The following is a 19,282-nucleotide window of genomic DNA, read 5'->3' on the forward strand; positions in this document are numbered from 1 at the left end:
TTGTATCCAGATCGTTCTCAACGGTCTGTTGAATATTCTCACGAACATTTTCATTTCTCAGCTTTTCCAGTTGGTGTTGAGGCACTAAATACATCTTCTCTGCGTATTCCATCGTCAGCCCTGTCTAGACGCTATTAAGCTTGAAATAAAGGGCACAGCGACACTCAGGAGAGGTAAAAGAAAACCGCCAGTCTGGTTGAAAATGCACTTCTTGGCAGATATACCAATTTTTTTATTGGTAACAAATTTAATTTCCGATTTCCTCCTCTTCAGTTTTTCGTACTGCTGACGGTTGATAGGAATCGTGCCATAGAGTATGTTAAGAGCGACTTCGCACAATGTTAAAATGAGTTCGTCGGATGCCGATTGTAAAATAAGACGGCGTTGTTTAGGCGTCGATTTATGTAGCAGTTTTAATAGCGGGAGATGTTTACAAAGTCTGGCCGACATAGCGACTGTCACGTCCTTCGTTTTTTCTGGAGATAAACCACTTGGTGGTTGGAAAGCAACCCCGTTCTGAGGCGAAATTGTTCAGGAGTTTTTGCTTTATAGTCTATCATTAGATAGCCGAAAGGTTGACTCGTAGCATCTTGATAACACTCCATGAAGTATTTTGCGTTTCCGGGGTACATCTGCCGTACTAGCACAGCCACTTGATTGGCATCCCGCGGGTTTTTAAACAGAATTAAGTAATTTGTGTTTAAGCTAATGGTCCTGCTGGATTTACCTTGGACAAATAAGTTTTGAGTGATGTATATAACGCTGAGATTGCGGTGGTGCACAAATTGCGTAAAGGCCTTTTCGACAGACTTGTTCCCGCAGGCCACTCCCATCAAATCATCCAAAATGAGTAGGTTGGTTTTACTGACAGGTAGTAAATCATCATCATCCAGACACGGGGGAATTCCTTCCACAAATTTAATGTCATACAATTTAAGTAATTCATCGTACAATGGTTGCCAGCAATCATACAAAAAAACAATGTTTTCAATTTTTTTAGAAATCAAATTCATGCCATTTTCCAACAGTTTTTTTTACAAAATAACTCTTCCCTGAATTTGAAAGACCACTTATCACACAACTGAATGGGAACTGAAGTCTGAAATCAAAATCTGAAACATCCCGGGACCCTCTGTGCATCGTAGGTTCAGTAGCCATAAGGAAGGGTGGTGAAGTCGGACAGAAGTCTGCGCTTATTATACACCACCTTAAACCTTTTAACGACTGACTTGTTATGCAAAGTGAGCATCTTTTTATTCTTCACAATGTTTTCAGTATGAGCCAGGATGTATTGCGTATCATCAGACAAAGTCACATAACCGTCAACCAGACCGATAAGGCTATCCAGACAGATGGCTTGGGAATTTTTAGCGTTCAATGTTATACCCTTAGCTTTCATGCACACTTTACCTTTGGCCGTGCGATAACCGTAAGATTTTGGGCCGCTGGAGCAAAACTCTGTGATATAATCACCGTCATCTATCTCATTTGTCAGCTCCCCCAAATAATCACCCAGAGGTGGCTCCCAGTCACCGTCCCTAGACACAAAAATGACACTGTCTGTGTCGGAGTACAAGAGACGGTCGCCTAGTTTTTCCATGAGTTGGTACAATTCCAACCGAGCGTGCGCGGTTGTAAACGCACCTACAAATACATTAATGTCACGAGTCTCAACAACGTCTCCCTTTTTAGGACGATGTTGGAAAAGCGCTACGTCGTCCGAGACAAAAGTGAAATATGTCATGGTCTCGGTTTCGCCAAAAACTATTCTGGTGAAAAGTTCGGGATCGTTCACAAGCGTGGTTTGAGGTAGCCCCTCCCTCATCGAGAACCTCCCCCAAAGGCTGTTTAACAGTAATTTGTTGATGGACCTCTGTGCGGGGTTATGATTGATATGTTCAGGATCAAGTTGTATCCCCTCTTTTTCAAAATAACTCTGAATGTAAGTCTCTTTGTCACTGTCTGTGACAACGTTTGACGGGTACCCCGATGCTTGTTGTTTCAACCGCAAAAACGTCTTTACGTATTCGCTAAACAATGTGTCTGATTGTTGCGGAAAGTGCCATACCTCGTCTATTTTCGCGACGACGTACCCCTTCTCGATGGCTTTTAAAAGTTCGATACTGACCCAACACCCCTCGAGCGCCCTCTCCTCGTTGTTGTGGTTGCAGTTTGTTGTTTGGTTTTGATCGCAAGCGCATGTACGACATAACGGGAACATCAGTTTACCGTTGCATCTGTAAGGGAGAACAGGATGCAATAATTTGCGCGGAGGGTAGACGGTAGCTTTTATTAAACCGTAATAATTTTCGATAGGTTCAAAATCTTTGAAAAAGATTTGAGGATGACCGATCGGATAGCTTTTTCTAGCCTGACAAAACGGGTATAAACTGGTAAAATCCAAGTAACTTATTTTCTCAGTTTCACGCGTTTTGTGGTAGAGTTTATATGCGTTCGTACGTCCGCCGAACAACGCCTCTCGCGGCTTCAACCTCTCTGGGGCGGAATAAGTGCTCATAAATTCCATCACAGCAGGGTCAGTCTTTTTCATCCTGTCCCATTCACATTCCCAGATCACTTCCATCTGTAAACCGTATGCGTTCTGCAGAATTTCAACCTTGTCGTCAAACTGGCTCCTGAGAACCCCATAGGTTACACCCGACAGGGGGTGTCTCTGATGAGGTTCAAAGCGACACGAATGTCCATGGTAAAAACATCCGTTGTATTCCAACCCATGCCTAGTCCCATTTTGCTCAAAGTAGCCATCTAAAAAATAACGACCGACCGACACTTCGCCGTGGTTTAAAGCATGATGAATGTCAACGTTTCGAGTCTTTTTTACAAACTCTAACCATTCGATCGATGCGCTCGAGTACGTCTTACTCTGTTGAACGTATGCATTGTTATGCGTCAGAGCCAGCGTATCTTTTTCGAGATAGTGTGTTTTGAAGACTCCCATACTACAGCTTGCTAACGTCGTGAATCCGAATGGATCGAGCTTGGTGCACTCTATGAACGCCTCGCGGTATTTCATACACCCTTCGCGCAGCAAAACGACGTCATTCACGCCGTAATCGTACAACTCGTTCTTAAAGTTAAACACTTTATCAGTAGTTGTGCCGTACCACGCGTCAAACTTTGCCTGATCCTTATCGGACATGTTATCGTAGTTGTAGTACTTCTTGTCAGGGTAGGGGCCGACATAACTCTCATTTTCGACTCTGTTGAAAAGATGTGGGAAGTAGCCTTTTTCTACGGTGCTCAGGTTTAACGCAGAAGGCATTTTTGAGAGGGCCATTGGGATAAATGCATAGCTGTCAATATACCGCTGGTCAAAAGCGTCATCATACATGAAGATTAATTTACATCCCTGCATTATGACGTCGAGCTTAACCCTCTGGAGTCTGAGGCTGATTTGGGGCTTGGAGAAGTTTTGACATGCCCTGACATTTGTGCTTTTTTCAGTTGTTCATAAACATATTAATGGAAAAAGTGTCATTACACTGTATTCAGCACAAACTAGGCTACAATAATATGTGAGGAACATGTATGTACATGTTTGTGTTTTTGAAGGAATAACATTTATGCGTGGTTATTGAAAAAACTAAAAAACTTAAGTCACTGAAATAAGGCCAAAAAAAGTATAATAAATCTGTGTTCATAAGACTTTTGGGTATTGGAGGTTTTAGACTAGAGTTTTTGCTTCAAAATTATGTAAAAATTATGCTGCCTACTCCTTCATATAAAACAATATATTGATTTAGTTTTTGTAAGACACTTTTTGCCAAGAAACACAGTATGCGAGGAGGCGTGAATCACCACTGAAAATGGGCCATTCTCACCTGAGAAGACAAAAGAATTGGATAGTAATGAGCTGAAATGACTTGCATATTAATGAGGCATTTCAGTTAAGGTCAGTCAGGTGGGCTGTTAAAAAAAACCTTCTGTGATGTCTCAAGCTCATAATGATATATGAAACATACAGAAAAATATTATTACAATATAAAGTAATGGTTTTATATTATACTTTAAAATATAATGTATTTCTGTGATGCAAAGAGTCTGAATATAGGCTTTTAGTTTAAAAGCATGCACATTTGGAGAAATATTGGATTCTCATATGCTTATGTCAATTTTCTATACAGAGGAGTTATTTTTATTTAATATTCACTGTCATTACTATGAGCGCTGGTGTTTTCAATTCATCCTTGAAGTCGGAGGGCGCTCTGTGCATTTTTAGTCCACAAATTCATCTAAAAGAAGAAGAGGCTATTCCATGAATGGAGTTTCCAATTCATACAGCAGCAGGAGGGCGCTAAAGAAACAAAAACTCATCTAAACTTCATCTGTAGAAGACAAGTAAACAGGAAGTAACTGCATGTCTTCTAGAGATCGCTAACCATGACTTTTACATCCAGATAAACACTTTTCAAGGCAATAAATACACGATTGAGATAATGAATGCATGTATTGACTGAATTTGCGTCTGAATAGCGCTGACCCGTGGGCGTGGCCGCATTAGCGGATAATTAGCTGAATCACGGATTTCTGACATGGCTCTCTTTTCATACAGATTACATAAACAAAGAAGGTTTGTTTTCGATTTGACTTACATGATTTAAAACCTGACATCTTAATGTTTTTTTAGACATAAGTGTAATTTTTTTGTCATTAGTATTCACTAAGTTACAGTTCATTTTCTGAGAACTATCAGATTGGAGTTCGTTCAGAGGGAGAGGAGAGATCACGCATCATGTTAGTTTTCTTTATTTTACAAAAAGCACAACATTCTGTTTTTACTCTGAGTGTACACAAATGAAAGAAGTTATTCCACAGATTAAAATGGTGTAGAACTCTTAATTGTATGTGCAACATTGACGGAGTATTTTGAGTCTCTTTCACACTGATAAGAAAAAAACCACGGTGGTATCGCCGGCGATACCGTCAGACCTCAGAGTGTTAAGACCCGCTTTGCAAAAATACTCCAGAATTAGAAAGGAGTCGAATCTAGACGCGTAATGGGCAATGAAACAGTACCCTTTATATCTGGGTTGCCTGAATCGGGTGATTAGCTTCGCGATGCAGTCGACGCCGTCGGCTACAAATCTCTTTCCGTTAAAAGTGATTGCACAAACAAAATTGGCGACGTGTTTCCCATTTTCATAACGAGTTTCGAAATCGTAGAAAATGTAATTTGTGGAGGGTTGCTTGGGTGTAAGAGGCTGTATGAAACAGTTATGTACACCGAGAGGTTGAAGAACTTCGTGACAATGTACACATCGATGAGGGGCACATTCGTGCGGTTTTCTAGCAACAGTGTATCGCCTGTTGCATAGTTTGCAATATTTTATAACATCGCACGGAGTATTACCTCCATCTGGGGTAGGTTTTTTATGCATTTCGTAGCAGTAAGCGGAGTTACAGAAACGCAGGCAATCGGGACAGTGCACCGGTTTTTTAGGGAATCTGTGACATTCGGGGTCATGACACATGTTACATACGTAGTTACAATGATGATCACTGCGATTTGTGTAACCTTTATAACAAAATTCACACACGTAATCAGCGCCTATGAATGCAGTCAAATTCAGTATCATGTAGTAATGAGCGTCATGCAGATAGAGGCATACTGTTTTAGGATGAGGTTCGTCCTGATTTTTGAATGTTTCTATCGTACCGGCGGTCGGTCTGTAAAAAACGACGATTTTGATACCTAACAGGGTTTCGAACCACGCTATGTTGTCCAGTCCAATTTTATTGTGGATGGAGAACCCCGCATTGTTGTGGATAATGGTCGCCATTCTTTCTAGTTCGCTCTCGGGTAAGTGGGGGTTGAGAAAATGAGCGAGACAGATGGAGAAACATAGATTATTCGAGATGTTTAACGGGCAGAATAACGACATTTTTTACGCTTAATCAGTGCGTCAATGTCGGGACGTTGTGTCTGAGGCCTATCGGTAATACTACTGGACGGGAGTTCAACAGCCTGATTACCTGTTGGGCGAGCTGAGTTGTCAGACGTTGGCTGATCAGAATTTTCGGTACCGGTAGGGGTAGCATCACCGATAGATGATGGAGGGATATTGCCGCCGCTATCTGTGGAGAGTGTAGGATCATTACATTTTGAGCCATTATTTAGACCGGCACCATCTTGTACGTTGGGTATGGAGTTGTCATTTAATAAACTCTGTAATCGATCACACAGGTCAACGGTGTGTGATTGTGCTACAAACATTTCTAAATCATCCAAATTATAAGAACGTTGTAACGAAACATCATTTAAAGACATTTCTACAGATTCTGGATACATATTTAACATCTGTCGTAATCTATCACACCTTTGGTCAGAGTTATCAGTATGCAAGTCAAGCTCACGCTGTAACAGCTCTGTGAGAGAATGGTCTGGTTGACAGGAATGCATTTTGTCTCCACGAAAACATTTCTCATCGGCCATTTTAATATTTATTTTGTTCAAAAACAGTAACGGTATCAAAACGGTTTGCTACAAAATATAAAAACGTTCAGACGGAAATTTTAAAATTCATAACAGGTGAAAGAATATACAAATCATAGTGTAATAAAACAGACAAACATTCAATTGTGAAAATGTCTGATTTCTTGTACATCTCTGTGAGTTGCACATAGAAGATCCACCATCAGTCTTTTCTCTCTCAGATTTTCATTACCGTTAGATAGTACACACCCGAACCCTCTCTCATTCATTGTCATCTGCTCATTTAAAAGGCGGATAATATCATCCAAACGGGTTTCAATTCCATCCATACGCGTGTGTATTGCCAGCACTTCGGTAAGGGTATGATTGAGCGTTGCTTCAATGCGCTCACTGCGCTGGTGACCTCGAGATGAACTATTGCTCGAAGCCACTGACACGTTGCCGTCTTCTCCTTCTTCTTCTTGATCTTCTTGGTCTTGTTCTACTGGTTCTTCTTGTGATGGATACGGGGTTTGGCCGCCTCTCGTTGGTGCGTCATCTTCGCTTGCCCATGACGCCTGGTCCCAAGCATTTAGCTGTGAATCAGACCATCTTAGTACACTCGCTGACGTTTGTCTTTCTGTAAAAAAAATAGCAGATAACGTCAAGATTTTCACCTATACTTCATATTTTCAGGATTATTTCAGTCAATGAACCTAAAATAATGAATAATGTTCTTTACCGTCATTTACCGTGGGTATATGTATCCTCATAGGGGTGACGACACCAATGATTCTTTTCTTTGCGGGTGGTTCGTAGTCATCACCCTGAAGATCTTCATCTGAAGTAAGGTGTATTGTGTCTGCGTTAGATATTACATCGTCATTGTTTCTTGATGACGGCGTTATAGGCGGGGTGCCATTTCTTCATACGATCTCACTGGGGGTGGCGCCCTGGTCCTGCCTTTCGGCCCCTCCTTGCTCTTGTGTGAGATCTATAAAGCCTGGTTGTGTGACTAGCTGGATTAATTCTAAATTAAAACAAAACATATTATCACATATTTCAAAATAGATATGGAAATTTGACATGCTGATTTGACATAAACATTACTAAAACCATATCACATGAGAGCATATATTTACCATTGTCTGAGGTTTCTGCAACAAATGCCTGGTCTGATACTGCAAATAAGACAAATGACAATTGTAATTTTTATGATTTACATATCACGTGAGAACATGTATTTACCCGGGTCTGCGCCGCCTATGTTAAATGTTGGTGTTGTTACTGTAAAATAAGACAGATGACATTTGTAATTTTGTAATTTACATGAACAGAAGTAAAAGTAAAAATAATAATTTTTACTCACAAAAGTCAATTGAATCAAAAGCATTCAGTTCGATGTTTGAACCTACGGAGCAAATAGACCTGTTAAAACGGTTGATTCAATGTCAGACTAATTTCACATATTTATGCATATTATTATTATTATTAAGAACTAGCACAGCACATGCAGAAATGCCTGTATTTAGCATCCAAACCAGAATTGCATCTACTGGTAAACAAGCAAAATAGCAAAATGGCACCATCTTGTGGTCAAAAAGGGAATACCATGTAAACAATTGTATCTACTGTTAAACAAGCAAAATAGCAAAAATGGCTCCATCTTGTAGCCAAAAGTGAATAGCACTCCCGAAAACATTAAACATTTACATATCATGTTAAAGCATGTACAGTAATCCAAAATACAATATAATATGTTTACTTTTAAAAAATGTAGAAATACCAAGAACACAGCACATGCAGAAATGCCTGTATTTAGCATCCAAACCATAATTGCATCTACTGGTAAACAAGCAAAATAGCAAAATGGCTCCATCTTGTGGTCAAAAAGGGGATACCATGTAAACAATTGTATCTACTGTTAAACAAGCAAAATAGCAAAAATGGCTCCATCTTGTAGCCAAAAGTGAATAGCACTCCCGAAAACATTAAACATTTACATATCATGTTAAAGCATGTACAGTAATCCAAAATACAATATAATATGTTTACTTTTAAAAAATGTAGAAATACCAAGAACACAGCACATGCAGAAATGCCTGTATTTAGCATCCAAACCATAATTGCATCTACTGGTAAACAAGCAAAATAGCAAAATGGCTCCATCTTGTGGTCAAAAAGGGAATACCATGTAAACAATTGTATCTACTGGTAAACAAGCAAAATAGCAAAAATGGCTCCATCTTGTAGCCAAAAGCGAATAGCACTCCCGAAAACATTAAACATTTACATATCATGTTAAAGCATGTACAGTAATCCAAAATACAATATAATATGTTTACTTTTAAAAAATGTAGAAATACCAAGAACACAGCACATGCAGAAATGCCTGTATTTAGCATCCAAACCAGAATTGCATCTACTGATAAACAAGTAAAATAGCAAAATGGCTTCATCTTGTGGTCAAAAAGGGAATACCATGTAAACAATTGTATCTACTGTTAAACAAGCAAAATAGCAAAAATGGCTCCATCTTGTAGCCAAAAGTGAATAGCACTCCCGAAAACATTAAACATTTACATATCATGTTAAAGCATGTACAGTAATCCAAAATACAATATAATATGTTTACTTTTAAAACATGTAGAAATACCAAGAACACAGCACATGCAGAAATGCCTGTATTTAGCATCCAAACCAGAATTGCATCTACTGGTAAACAAGCAAAATAGCAAAATGGCTCCATCTTGTGGTCAAAAAGGGGATACCATGTAAACAATTGTATCTACTGGTAAACAAGCAAAATAGTAAAATGGCTCCATCTTGTGCCCAAAAAGTGAATAGCACTCCCGAAAACATTAAACATTTACATTACGTTTAAAACATTTGTGTAAAATCACATCAAACACCACTATTTATGCTTGAATCGTACTAAAACCGTAACAGAAACTGATCAGAACCAAAAATCATTACTTAAAACCAAGTTGATAACGGCATAACCCGGAACAGGAAAACGGCATTGACCGTAAATAAAAGTCTGCGCATGCAGTTATGTTTTAATTATTTGATCATGATATATTTGTAATGTAGAAAAATACAATCACGCTATATTGAGGACAAAAGTAAAACATTGCTTTTTGAAAATCCTATATCGCAACATCCTCGTAAAGTAAAAATGAACGATAGCAATTTCAACACACCAAGACAGCAAAATTAAAATAAATATTCTTACCTCGTGACATTTTCTTCTGGACAACAAAGTAGCTTCTGGAAGACTTCTGGCAGAGTTTCAATTAAGATGTGAAAGTCGGACTCTGATGACCCGCTTTTAACCCCAGCTGGGGCTGTAGGGGTGGGGCGACCCGTGTTGCGTCGCGAAATTACTCAAATAATGAAAACATTTGACAGAGTTTTTCATATAACTATAAACAAGCATATATATATATATATATATATATATATATATATATATATATATATATATATATATATATATATATATATATATATAAGATAGATAGATAGATAGATAGATAGATAGATAGATAGATATTACCAAATTCAAAATTAAAAATTACAAATAACTTATAATTGTGATTGCTTATATTATTATAATTTACTGTTTTTATATAATGGCAGATCCGTTGGGCGATTGATCACAGAGCCTATATATATATATATATATATATATTGTTAAAAAAATAGATCAGATTATACCTAACATTAAGTTTCGCTCAGACTGGTCTTTTCATCAGTGTCCAAAAGGTGGCGCCAGAGGTCCGTGCAAAACTCTCTTGGTAGACCACCTGGGTTCACGCCTCTCTTGTGAGAACAGCGCTATGTAAATATCTCAGCGGTGTTAAACAGTTGTCTATTGTATTGGGATGTTTGTGGTAACAAACCATAAAGATTCTCGGTATCCTTAAACAGACAACCATTGTATTGGGATTATTGTTCTAAAAAGCCATAAACATTTTGGGCATCCTTAAATAGTCACTAATTGTATTGGGATTATTGTTCTAAAAAGCCATAAACATTTTGGGCATCCTTAAATAGTCACTAATTGTATTGGGATTATTGTTCTAAAAAGCCATAAACATTTTCGGCATCCTTGAACAGACAACCATTGTATTGGGATGAATATGAGGCGGTCTATTGGAACGATGTGTGTGTGTGTGTGTGCGTGTGTGTGTGTGTGTGTGTGTGTGTGTGTGTGTGTGTGTGTGTGTGTGTGTGTGTGTGTGTGTGTGTGTGTGTGTGTGTGTGAGAGAGAGCGAGAGAGAGCATGGTCACAGCGTCATTTTGTTAAAAGTTTATAGAAAAAAATGAAATATTACATAAATTAATGTTGAATGATGTTCTTGTTGTGTGGACTGATCAGATAAATGTAACTTTATTTGTATTTTTTAAGTAAATTCATTTTTTCAGTACAAACAATGAGGCCATTGAAACATCAAATTCATGTTTCATGATTAAAAATCTAAAAATAAAAAATATATATTAAATTACAGATTTCCTATTGATGGTTTCCAAAAAAAAGGGACATTTTTCTATTAGGAAAACATTGGATTTTAAAAATGTATTTCTTGTTTTACTACTCCAGTGGCATACATACATATTGTCCGTGACGGGGTGGTACAACAATGGCTTCCTTGCCTGAATAAACAGGATAATATTTATAAATATTTTGTGCCTGAGGTGGGAAAATATGTTTTTTGGAGGATTAACATATCTTTCAATTTGTAGGTTTGTTTAAAAAAAAGTTTGTTCATAATGAAAATTTTGAAAAATGCAAAGTGGAAATGGCACCGGTTTCGTAGAATGACTCATATATAACATAACAAGTTGGCGCTTAGGCCCTAACGTGGACTGCCACAATGGTGGACAAATGAGCCCATGGTACACAAATCTTAGGGTGACCAGACGCGTTTTCCGGGGACAGTCCCGGTTTTTGGTGCTCCGTCCCCGACTGGAGCTGTCCCCGGAAATGTCCCCGTTTTATATCTCCTTCAAAATAATCCGCAAATACATTGCAATAAAAGTCTGGCCAGCATACAGCATAGAGGTTTCTTAATAGTGCTGTCAAAATATATATTTTTTCTAAACATATCTCTCTATTAAAATATGTTCAATCCCGCTTTTCTACAGTATCCATATACACTGGCAGCGAGTTCACAGTTGAACACAGACACGCCTCCTGTCACTCACTCAGTAGAGCCACGCCTCCTGTCACTCACTCAGTAGAGACACGCCTCCTGTCACTCACTCAGTAGAGACACGCCTCCTGTCACTCACTCAGTAGAGACACGCCTCCTGTCACTCACTCAGTAGAGACATGCCTCCTGTCACTCACTCAGTAGAGCCACACCTCCTGTCACTCACTCAGTAGAGACACACCTCCTGTCACTCACTCAGTAGAGACACGCCTCCTGTCACTCACTCAGTAGAGCCACGCCTCCTGTCACTCACTCAGTAGAGACACGCCTCCTGTCACTCACTGCCACGCCTCCTGTCACTCACTCAGTAAAGACACGCCTCCTGTCACTCACTCAGTAGAGCCACGCCTCCTGTCACTCATTCAGTAGAGACACGCCTCCTGTCACTCACTCAGTAGAGACACGCCTCCTGTCACTCACTCAGTAGAGACACGCCTCCTGTCACTCACTCAGTAGAGACACGCCTCCTGTCACTCACTCAGTAGAGACACGCCTCCTGTCACTCACTCAGTAGAGACACGCCTCCTGTCACTCACTCAGAGCAGCGGCAGGCCTCGAGACTCTCTTTCGGTCGGGTTGAAGGGTTTTCAATATCAACTGATATGACAACTTTAGCACATGTGTCAGCTAAACATTCATTCAATGTTTCCCCTTAATGACCCTGTGCCACTATTTCATAATGAACCGAAAATATGAAACATAAATGGTCTCTATGTTGTATTTTGCCAACGAACTAAAATTGAAACTGTGATATGGCTTTGTGCCTTTATAAAACAGCAAAATACAGTGATTAAGTATACAGTCTGTCTGTGCTGCGTGTTTTAAAGAGAAATGCACACTTTGCTCACGCGATCAGCTGGTGACATGGTGATCAAAATTAAAGCTCAAGGATTTATCTTAGAAATTGGCTAAAAATAGTATTTTAATTTCCCTATACGTTATGTAAAGTAGCCTAACCAAAAAAAACTAAAAAAGTGCATTTGTTACAATAGCCGATATGGATATTATTGTCATATGAGTAATTATAAAGCTAGGCCTAAAACATTATTATATTATTATTTTATTGTAATAATTGTTTGGCATCCTAAAACACCTAAAACGATGTAGACTTATATCACAGCTAAAAAGATGTTTGAACCCTCTTTAATGTCCAGGTACAAGCTAATGCTGTTTCTTTGTTCAATGTACATGGGTTGCAGCTCTTAATTTTGAGCTTCCAAAGTGCATCAGATTGATGCATTTAACCATGTACAAAATTTTCTTACGGGGGTGCATGCCCCCGGACCCCTGTAGAGGAGGTATACCGAACATTTTACAAATTCCAGTGGGAAATAATGTAGTCTACATTTTAGGAACTTTTCTCAAGAATACTACAAACAACAAAGCTCCTTTCATGTCAGTAAAGCTGTTAACAGAAAATTAAAATGTCATTGGACAAAAGTTGTAATTTCGTACAGTATAAACAGCTTGTGAAAATTAAAATATTCAATTCAATAATAAATGTTGCAAATATTATTTGTGTTATTTATCTCACATTATATTTTGTAATGTGATTTTTCAAAATAGTGTAATAGTTTAATAGTTTTTTGTAGTTAGGCCTACTGGCTAGTTATTTTGGTGAATTGTATTAAAACCAGACCAAAAATACTAACAAATCATAATATTTATTAATGTAAAATGTGAAACCCACATCAATAATAATAAAAAAAAAAAAAATCAGAAATGTCCCCGTTTTTTAATTAATAGATAATAACAAATGAGATTTTGGTGGTATTTTGACCACTTACATAGGAAATGTCCCCGGTTTCCATTTCAGAAATCTGGTCACCTTAAGAAATCTGCCTACATACACATCAATAAGTTTACAGGATAATAGGAAACAAACAACTTACTTTCTGGTCATTAACTCGCTCACATAAGTTAACTGCTCAAGGAAAGGATGCAGCAGAGCATTCACAGCTCATCTCTTACTGACTGCGAGGCACTGACTGACGTCATTCAGTAAACTGCGCTCTGATTGGATGAATACTTCTTAACAAAAGAATTAGGCTACTGAAAAGGTCTGTCTGTGTGGAAGGAGCTACTGGATGAGTTTAACTGCTGGATTTCTCTAAAAATCTTCATTACACACTGACAGAACAATCGACATTTATATGTTTTGAGCAGCTTTTACTGGCGATGGAGGCCTCATTGAACAATATTGTATTTCATCAAAAATATCTTAATTTGTGTTCTGAAGATGAACGAAGGTCTTATGGGTGTAGAACGACATGAGGGTGAGTAATTAATGACACTTTACATTTTTTGGGTGAACTAACCCTTTCACATACAGTGTGTGCAACACAAAAATGTAAACTAAAAGGTGAACATAAGGGTATGTGTAAAGTACGTGAACAAATAACATCAACTAGCTTTACAATTCAGTTAAAATGAAGTAAACTTAACTTAAAATAACTTATTTGTAAACTGCATGATATGCAAATATTATATCCAGCCAATGAGAGAAGCTGGAGCCATTTTGAAGTGATGTGGTGAAGACAGCGAGAACTGTGTCAGTAAACTGACTTTAAAAAACTAAATAAAATATTAGATCTTGACTTTCAAACACTCATAAACACTCGTTTATTTGTTATTGGGTATTTATTGTTTATTCTTGGTATTTAAAGAGACAAAGAACTAATAGAAAATGGTCTTTCAAAAAAACTATGTGGTATACAGGGAAATAAAAACTGTGCTGTCTGACTAGAGAAACCTCAGAAAAGAGACTATTGTCTTCCCTTTTGCCAAACAGACAGAGAGACGCCCATAATGTACTGGGCACGCTGCTGTCCAATGACACTCCCAGTGTGTGTTTCTACTGGATAGACTTGACCTGAATCAGATTAAAACTTTCAGACTACATTTACACTAGAGCGTTTTAATCTTAACCCGGGATTTTAAAATGAAAATGATCCTCGTCCATACTGGAGTTTCAGAAAAGCTCTTCCTCCAGACAGCTCGACCAAAAGAGGATGTCACATGACCACTCTGGGCAGTATTATAAAACACAGAGTTTAACTGGAAGAACAACAGAGTGATCAAGCCTTGCATGGTTACAACCATGACATCACCGTTTCCACAAAATCATGTTTTTGTTGTTTACGTGGAGGCGTCATCCTTATCCAAAACCTGTTTTCAGAAGCTTGGGATTTCAGGCTCTCAAAACGCTGTTGTGAACAGACAAAACACATAAAACGTTTTCAGTTTTTAGTTGAAAATGGTTTTGTGTTTAAATACACCCTACAACAAAACTATTAAACCATTTTTGCTCATTGAAAATAAAGCTGAAATAAAATCAGATAAATATTGTAATTTGTCCTCAATTTACCCAATATTTATCCAATATTATTACTGCACAGAATCATGAATAATGTACAAACATAGATATTATAATACTGTATTTATGTTCAAACATATTGTTTTGTTTCATTATGTGACACTAACAGTTTCTAGTACGACAATCTTTGCAATGTGGTTTTGCTGATAAACACATAAATCATGTGACACTGGAGGATCCGCCCATTTCCTCCTTCCCTCAGTCTCTCTTTCCTGGAATTATTCATCCTGAGCTTGACCTGCTTTCTAACGCTCGTCTCTGTCTCATTCCCCTCTCCACACACACTAAACATGCATTTTCTAGTGTCATGTGACCATCATGTCTGATGAATTTAAAGAGCTTTATATAAGAAGTCTGGGATTGTTGTTAAAACAGGATCAGATGGAAATGTCTCTAGAATCATCCATTGAAAGTGAGAAATAATCTGTTATTTTTCTACTGATAGATCTATTGATTATTTTCTGATTATGCAATAATACTTATGTTACCTTACCTATAATAACCATAACTCATGCCATTAATCATTAAATGTTTTAATCAGACATTTACTTGACAAATAAAACATTCCCAACATAAAAATCAAGTACCATATTAAAATGTATTTATCAGTAATACAAAAGTCTGTGAGTCCAGCTTAAATTCAGACGATCAAACACTAGAGCTGATTATAAGCAGAAATGCACTTTATATTTTACACTTCTCAGGTTTTCTCAAGGAAAAATGATTTGTTTCTTTCCACTCGCTGCCGTATACCGTATGTCCTACTGTACAGATTGACTTCTGTTTGCATTATTCTCATCTGTAAGTTATTCGTTAAAGCTTTTACTGAATTAATAAATGTTGATGTCAGATATATTGATAAACCGCTGGTCCGTATGATCTTTGTGTCGTCCGTCATGAATCATGTCTGTGCTTTAGTGTGAAATACAGACTCAGTTACTGATACAGCTGTTTCCTTTTACACAATATAAATTAATATACATTTGTAGATGAACAGTTCTTATTTATAATATGTCCTAGAAATCTGTTGGTTCATACTGCATATTCAGTAATTGATGTACAAAATCAAATCTTAAGATACCAGACTGAATCTGGCCAGAGAGAGAGAGAGAGAGAGAGAGAGAGACTTTGACTTTAAAAAGCTCTTTAATACCAACAATTAAAAAGTTGTGTTTTTTTCCATAGAAACAACATAAAGATAACCAAGTATCACATTTCAGGCCTTCACATTATCACATATGAGGGGAGAAAAAAAAAGAAAATAAATATTTCAAATTTCCATTACAATCAACATCACAAATACATTGATTTACACCCCTGTTATGATCCCACTGGGGATCAAACTCAGGTCTCTGGTGTGTGTGTGTGACTTTGATGCAGACCACTCCACCACAGGAGATGATCAAACCCAAATGCAGAGGAACAAAATACAATGATACCCCAATAATCTGAGTCTTGTCTTTTGACCTTTACTTCAAGAAGGGAATACAGAACATTAGCACAGTCTTAGGTAGCACATTAGATGGGTCTGAGCAGGTAACAAAAAACTCTCCTTGATAGGTTATCCAAAAAGGTTTTCTTCTTTCAAACAGAAAAGATCTTCTCAAACATCAGTCCAATGAGAAAATCAAGGAGTCCACAGTTCACAAAAGATGACAAAAAACATGTAATCCAAGACCAAAACAGAAGGCAGAAAAAGTTTCAAACCCGTAAATCCTTAGGAATGACAAATGCATAGGCCAACATCAGGACTGAACAAGAACAAAAAAACAGTGAGGCCTTAAATAGGGTTTCCCATTAGAAGTGATTAAACACAGGTGAGATAATTACAACCATTAAACAAAGAGAAATTAGTCTGGGTCGAGACAGCACCATCTTGTGGTGAAAATAAGCAATTACAGACAAAACATAACAGAACCCCTTCTTCTAGGAACAGCTCCTGACGTTCCCAAAAGCTCTGGCTGAGTGGAGATGATGAAAGTCTCTAATCAAACTCTTGTCTAGGATATGGCGAGTGGGGACCCAAGACCGCTCCTCCGGCCCATATCCATCCCAGTCCACTAGAAACTGCCGTCTACCACGAACTAGTCGAGTGTCCAGTATCCGCTTGACCCTGTATGCTGGCTGGCCATCAATGATTTGTGGTGCTGGGGGTGGCCTGGTGGCAGGAGAAAGAGGGCTGTATTTGACAGGTTTTAGGCAGGAAACATGAAAGGTAGGATGTATACGCAAAGACTTGGGCAGTAGGAGGCGGTAGGAAACTGGGTTTACTTTCCTTAAAACCTTGAAAGGGCCTGTGAATCTGGGAGCCAGTTTGCGTGCTTCAACTCTTAGAGGGAGGTCCTTGGTGGACAGCCAGACCTTTTGTCCTGGACGTAGAGATGGTGCTGGTCTGCGGCGACGGTTGGCCTGTTGCTGTTAAAGCTGTGAAGTCTTCAGAAGTGCAGCTCGGGCCTTCCTCCACACACTGTGACACCGTTTAACCAGATGTTGGGCAGCCAGATCTCCCACCTCAAGCTCCTGCTCAGAGAACAAAGGAGGTTGATAGCCAAATTGACATTCAAAAGGTGACATACCCGTTGAGGAATGGCGAAGAGTATTATGGGCAAATTCTGCCCAAATCAGGTGTTTGCTCTAGGATGTTGGGTTGGATGAAGCTAGACATCTCAAGGTTGTCTCAATATCTTGGTTAATTCTTTCAGTCTGTCCATTAGACTGGGGATGAAATCCAGATGATAGACTGGCTGAAGCACCAATCAGCTGGCAGAAAGCCTTCCAGAACCTGGATGCAAACTGAGGACCACGATCTGAAACCACGTCTTGGGGAAAGCCATGCAACCTAAAGACATGCTGCAATACAATCTCAGCGGTCTGTGGAGCTGAAGGAAGTTTTGGCAATGGAATAAGGTGGCAAGCTTTTGAAAATCTGTCCACAACCACCAAAATCACTTTGTTACCTTGGGAGAGTGGTAGGCCCGTTACAAAGTCCATTGAGATATGCGACCAAGGCAGAGCAGGGACAGGAAGGGGTAGCAACTGACCTTGTGGACGAGATCTGGAACTCTTATGCTGGGCACAAATGGGGCATGCAGCAACAAAGGATTTGACGTCATCAGCAATCTTGGGCCACCAGAAGCGTCTGCAAATAAACTCTAGTGTCCTACTGACACCTGGGTGGCATGTGATTGATGAGGAATGTCCCCACTGCAAAACATCAGTGCGCACTTTTTTAGGTACAAAAAAACGGCCAGGTGGCCCATTACCTGGGTCAGCTTCTTGCTGCTGTGCATTTCTAACAATGGTCTCTATTCCCCATCTTACTGGAGCCAGGATCTTCGAGGGAGGGATAATCGAGACCGGGGTTGAAACCATGTTGGGTGGTCAAACTGTCTGGAGAGAGCATCAGGCTTTTGATTCTTAGATCCTGGTCGATAGGAGAGAACAAAGTCAAATCGATTAAAGAATAGAGCCCACCGGGCTTGGCGGGAGTTCAGTCTCTTGGCCTCTTGTATATAAGCTAGATTTTTATGGTCGGTCCATACAACAAAGGCATGTTTGGCCCCCTCCAACCAGTGCCTCCATTCCTCCAATGCTAGCTTGACTGCTAATAACTCCCTGTTGCCAATATCATAGTTACTTTCAGTAGGAGAAAGCTTGTGTGAAAAGAAGGCACAAGGATGTAATTTGTCGTCTTTTCTGGGCCGCTGGGAAAGTATAGCTCCGACCCCTACCTCAGAAGCATCCACCTCGACTATGAAGGGCAGCTCAGGATATGGGATAGTGAGGATAGGTGCTGAAGTAAATCTGCCCTTTAGTTTGCAGAAAGCCTCTTCAGCCTCCTCTGTCCACTGGAAGCCCTTAATATTCTTCCTAGTGAGAGTGGTAAGTGGAGCCGCAATGGCACTGAAATTGCGTATGAACTTTCGATAAAAATTGGCAAAGCCAAGAAAACATTGTACCTGCTTGATGGAGGTGGGTTGAGGCCATTCCTTCTCCACCTTGGTTTTGGCAGGGTCCATCTGGATATGGCCATTAGATACAATGAATCCCAAAAATGATACCTCTTGAACATGGAACTCACTGTTCTCAAGTTTGATGAACAGGTGGTTTCTTAGGAGTTGTTGGAGGACTAGGCGAACATGCTGCACGTGCTCCTGGAGGTCCTTGGAAAAGATAAGAATATCATCCAAATATACAAATACAAATCGGTTCAGCATTTCTCTTAACACATTACACTTTACTTTATTTCGAGCC

The 19,282-nt window shown here is 39.1% G+C and overlaps 2 protein-coding genes across 3 annotated transcripts in view; both read right to left on the minus strand.

Annotated features, from left to right (window-relative positions):
* The window catches only part of LOC137002951 (hepatic and glial cell adhesion molecule-like), a 99,866-nt gene that overhangs the window by 28,877 nt on the left and 51,707 nt on the right, over nucleotides 1-19,282 (minus strand). The window lies entirely within an intron of this gene.
* LOC137008280 (uncharacterized) lies at nucleotides 898-8,226 on the minus strand. 2 transcript variants are annotated; one of them, XM_067370257.1, is made up of 5 exons: nucleotides 8,199-8,226; nucleotides 7,803-7,844; nucleotides 7,576-7,614; nucleotides 7,186-7,463; nucleotides 898-7,073 (listed from the first exon to the last, which is right to left on the minus strand). In XM_067370257.1, the coding sequence occupies exon 5, from the start codon at nucleotides 3,374-3,376 to the stop codon at nucleotides 1,148-1,150; it is 2,229 nt and encodes a 742-aa protein (XP_067226358.1). In that variant the 5' UTR covers nucleotides 3,377-7,073; nucleotides 7,186-7,463; nucleotides 7,576-7,614; nucleotides 7,803-7,844; nucleotides 8,199-8,226; the 3' UTR covers nucleotides 898-1,147. The 2 variants fall into 2 exon arrangements, with proteins under 2 accessions (XP_067226358.1, XP_067226351.1); XM_067370250.1 differs by having other exon boundaries at nucleotides 7,176-7,463.

This window comes from Chanodichthys erythropterus, chromosome 3 (assembly GCF_024489055.1).
Source record: "Chanodichthys erythropterus isolate Z2021 chromosome 3, ASM2448905v1, whole genome shotgun sequence".
NCBI classification, from domain to species: Eukaryota; Metazoa; Chordata; class Actinopteri; order Cypriniformes; family Xenocyprididae; genus Chanodichthys; species Chanodichthys erythropterus.